Source organism: Opisthorchis viverrini (assembly GCF_000715545.1).
Source record: "Opisthorchis viverrini unplaced genomic scaffold opera_v5_697, whole genome shotgun sequence".
In the NCBI taxonomy this organism is placed as follows: Eukaryota; Metazoa; Platyhelminthes; class Trematoda; order Opisthorchiida; family Opisthorchiidae; genus Opisthorchis; species Opisthorchis viverrini.
Window position 1 is genome coordinate 48604 of NW_008752368.1, and position 3767 is coordinate 52370.

General features: G+C 47.4%; 1 protein-coding gene across 1 annotated transcript in view; it reads left to right on the forward strand.

Annotated features, from left to right (window-relative positions):
- The window catches only part of T265_12005 (hypothetical protein), a gene marked incomplete at both ends in the record, with an annotated part of 23070 nt that overhangs the window by 7766 nt on the left and 11537 nt on the right, over positions 1 to 3767 (forward strand). The window contains 2 exons of the mRNA XM_009178883.1: positions 2343 to 2560; positions 2593 to 2842. Of these exons, the coding sequence (XP_009177147.1) occupies positions 2343 to 2560; positions 2593 to 2842 (468 nt within the window). The remainder of the gene's footprint in view (positions 1 to 2342; positions 2561 to 2592; positions 2843 to 3767) is intronic.

Genomic DNA, 3767 nt, shown 5'->3' on the forward strand with positions numbered 1-3767 from the left:
GTCTACATCCATTTGGAGGGCACTGGCATTGGAACTCCAGGATTTCAAGTCGTCCGAATTGTTCACCAAACTGAATAGCAGCAGATAATTTGCTCACAGTGAACACTGCGAAGGATATCCAAAGCATTACTCAAAGCCGGAACTCCTGTATGCGGCACAATCCAGCCAGCCTCATACAAACACTGATCAGAGATTCATGAATCTCTGACAAGGCCATGGTCTCGCCGGTCTGGCGAGAGACTCCCCCTGGTGGCAACCACAACTCAACCCAGCGCATCATCCAGTGCTAGGCGAAACTCAGCGTAGGCGCAGACAGATAAGCATGGTGGACCCGATCACGATGTCGACATCATCCCCATCTTCGAAGATGAAAGCCATGCACAGGCACTGTTGAATAAACTGACCACCGTCATACCATCTTTCGGCACGCGCTTAGCACCTTCAAAGTGAAAAGTCATGCTTCAGAACGCGTGGTCTGTTAGACGGAATCCCACGCCAAGACCACCTGTCCGCTCGCAGTTAGGCCACGCTGCAGCTGAGACACCTAAGCCTCATACGATTGGCCACCTCGGGTAAGTGGTCAGTCCAAAGTCGAACCGAGCTCTGGTTGGCCGAAGGCATGGATCCAACAGCCAATAGAGGTTCACTGTCCGCCGGATGCCGGTTGCCCGTGGCGCGTCCGAAAGCCCTCTGAAGTCCCAGGATGTTGTCGCCTGATACACCTTGAATACGGCGCGTTTTACATGTTTTGACCTGGTTTTAGGCGTTTAGTACACCGTATGTACCCTTGGTGGCTTGTTAGCTGTGTAACGCTAGCTTGGAAGGTTCAGACCGAGAAATAATCTGAGGCATTACTATTATCTCAAGTAACGAAAGGAAACCTGTAATGCCAGTTCAGGCGTCATAACCTCCAGGTGCAGTCGTCGTGACCCCAAAGACTACTTGTTTCGCTCTTAGATGACGAAGCCACCAGCCTACCACTGTGCAGCTCACAAATCGCTGTCCAACTGAGTTGGTATTCAAAATAAACCTGACAACATATCCTGACATCGTATGTGGAAGGAAGGGAATGGGTTGAAGCGGCGCTGATTGTTCAGGTAAGGGTCGTTACAGAGCGTATTTGGATTAGGCATCAGAAGGGTAGTGGAGTCAATCTCCAAATCCTAAATCACTGCAATGCAGACGCGATTTTGAAGTGGGTTCGAGATTGTGTATGTATCACTCTGGCTCTATTAATACTATACTAATCGTTCAGCTGCAACACCCTTTCGGTGCCTATCTGCCATGACATCTAGAGGATCAAGAGGGGCTGAAATACTCCCAGGTTGCCCAGGCCTAGACAGGAACAGTCGAGATGCCGAAGTTGGGTTTGAACCGCGAACCTTCCAGCTAGCAAGTTCGCGTGCTAAGCACAGCCATCTTAAGCTCCACTAAGCCCGTCTATCCTCTGATCTCATCATATCATGGCATATCCTTCGGGAACCTTCGGATAACAGTGATGTGGAACAAAAAGCAACGATTTCTCGGTTAGACGACAGTTTGGCAGTCGTAGTACATGCCATAGCCACCTATTAAGTTCTGTCTACTGCTCTATAGATTCGGATCCACTACCAAGGATCTGCTTACACGCCACCTCATTGCGTTCTCGCACGAGCCAGCCGGCTCTAACCATGTTTCGGAGGCGCTGATGATCAAGAGCTTGGGGGAAATCTAAGGTCCTCGGAGCCGATAGCTTCACCATAGTCCAGAAAGACCGCAAAGTTCTGAACGGCGGTACGTGTGACGCTGCAGAAACACTTGACATAACGTGGTTGACGCCTACCCATTCACTCACAACCGACCGACTCATGTCACGTATAATTACTCATTTTTCATGTCTTTGGACGTTTCGATGGCTTTTTGTGTGGTTTTTCACTCACAACCGACTATGTCATGTCACGTATAATTACTCATTTTTCATGTCTTTGGACGTTTCGATGGCTTTTTGTGTGGTTTTCCGCTTTTTTATTTTCCGTTCTCCTGTGACCCGCAATATGATGATACGATAGTACACCAAATTATGGAGCCTTTTCTTGAATTAAATGTATGGAAAGGGAAACCGATTAGTTCTTGTGTGTGTCCGTGATTGTTGCAGTATTGATCGATTGTCTACCTTAGTACCTTAGTTTCAAGGTACGGAGTTGGCTTCTGGATTAAAGAGGGCTCTGGATTGCAAGGATAGTCTAACTAAACCATCAAACATACTTCGGAGTTCAAATCTTGGTTTACTGGTCCATCCTAAACTATCTCCTCTCAGCTTTATAGGAATGCTTCCAAAGGGTATTACTATCTCAACTTTATAGGAATGCTTCCAAAGGGTATTACCCTCATCGGTGGCACCTGGAAATCCGTGACGGATTTCCTGAGGTCTTCTCCACCTTTCACTGAAGCAGCCATGGTTCCCTCTATCAGTGCGTCAGAAGAACATTTAATGTTGCGGTGGAAGAACTTACTTGAAGAATGTCAATCCGGTACGGCACTGCCATTGGATGTTTCCGGCCAGATTTCCAGTCTGCTGCAAGTAGCTATCCTCTTTACTGATTGTGAAACCAGGCTTTCGCCGATCCGTGCCGTGGCGAACCAAATTTTTATTTGGTCCGCTTCCTCCAGCGCGTGTGTTACACTCGAACTCTGCAGGATGATGCTGTAACTCCAATATTTTTCCATCTCCTCATGGTAGGATCTGCTTACCCACAAGAAACCGTCTACCATCAGGAAAAGGAAAACTCCCACGTTATGTGGTGGTTGCTTCCTATTAATATCCAACTTTTGTGTGCTACTGATCAAGACTGGAAAAAATTCAGTAAGTGTTTTGTGGTAATACCGTCGTTTTCGATGGCGATAAAAATATATCTATGCATGTTCTAACCATCATATGTTGTTGAATGTGTATTTGGATTTCTGGATCTAAAATTGCGTGTCCGCTCCGTAATATAGCACTAAACTTGACTTGGAGGTGGCTACGTAACAAACAATTTATTGGTTCCTATGTCTGCTCTGGGGTTTCATTCTTGTGAAAAAGCGTGGTATCTGTTTCAATAGTTATAACTTTTCAGACTTTTTCAGCAGACTGGGAGGGACATACCACTCACTATCACCAGGCCAGTTTTATGCGTTGTATCTATCTGGGTCCCGATGGGGCACGATAGTGCACGTGGTTAGGGCGCGAATTTACTGACCGGAAGGTCGGTGGTTCGAACAACACCTCTGCATTTCGATTTCCCCTGTCTAGGCTTGGGCAACCTAGCAGTATCCCAGCCATCATGCCTCCTTCGGGTGGCATGACGGCTAGGCGCCAGAAGGGTGTTACAGCTAAACGTTTTTAGTCCCGATGGAAAATAGAGAAGTTCAAAGAAGAGTCGATGAAGTACCCTACCATAATTAACCATTCCCTGGGAACCTCCACAATTTTCTTCCGTTTCCATGAGAACTCATTCCAACTCACGAACGATGTCTCACCATGGTGCTCTCAGCTTGCCGTCATCCAACGCACACGCTTGTCGCTGCTAATGGCCCACTCAGCATAAAGCTCCGCGGAATACTAATACCATAATTGTACATATACACAGGTATCAGGCGCGGACACCCAAGTTGAACCATCATCATCGTCATCATTGTCAGCTGTAATAACCGCGTACTCGTCGTACTGTGGTTGTAGCTGCCGCAGTTTCGTTTACCGATGGTTTGGGGGGAGGGGTAGGTAGCTGCGCGTTGCAGGCGGGAGCTGA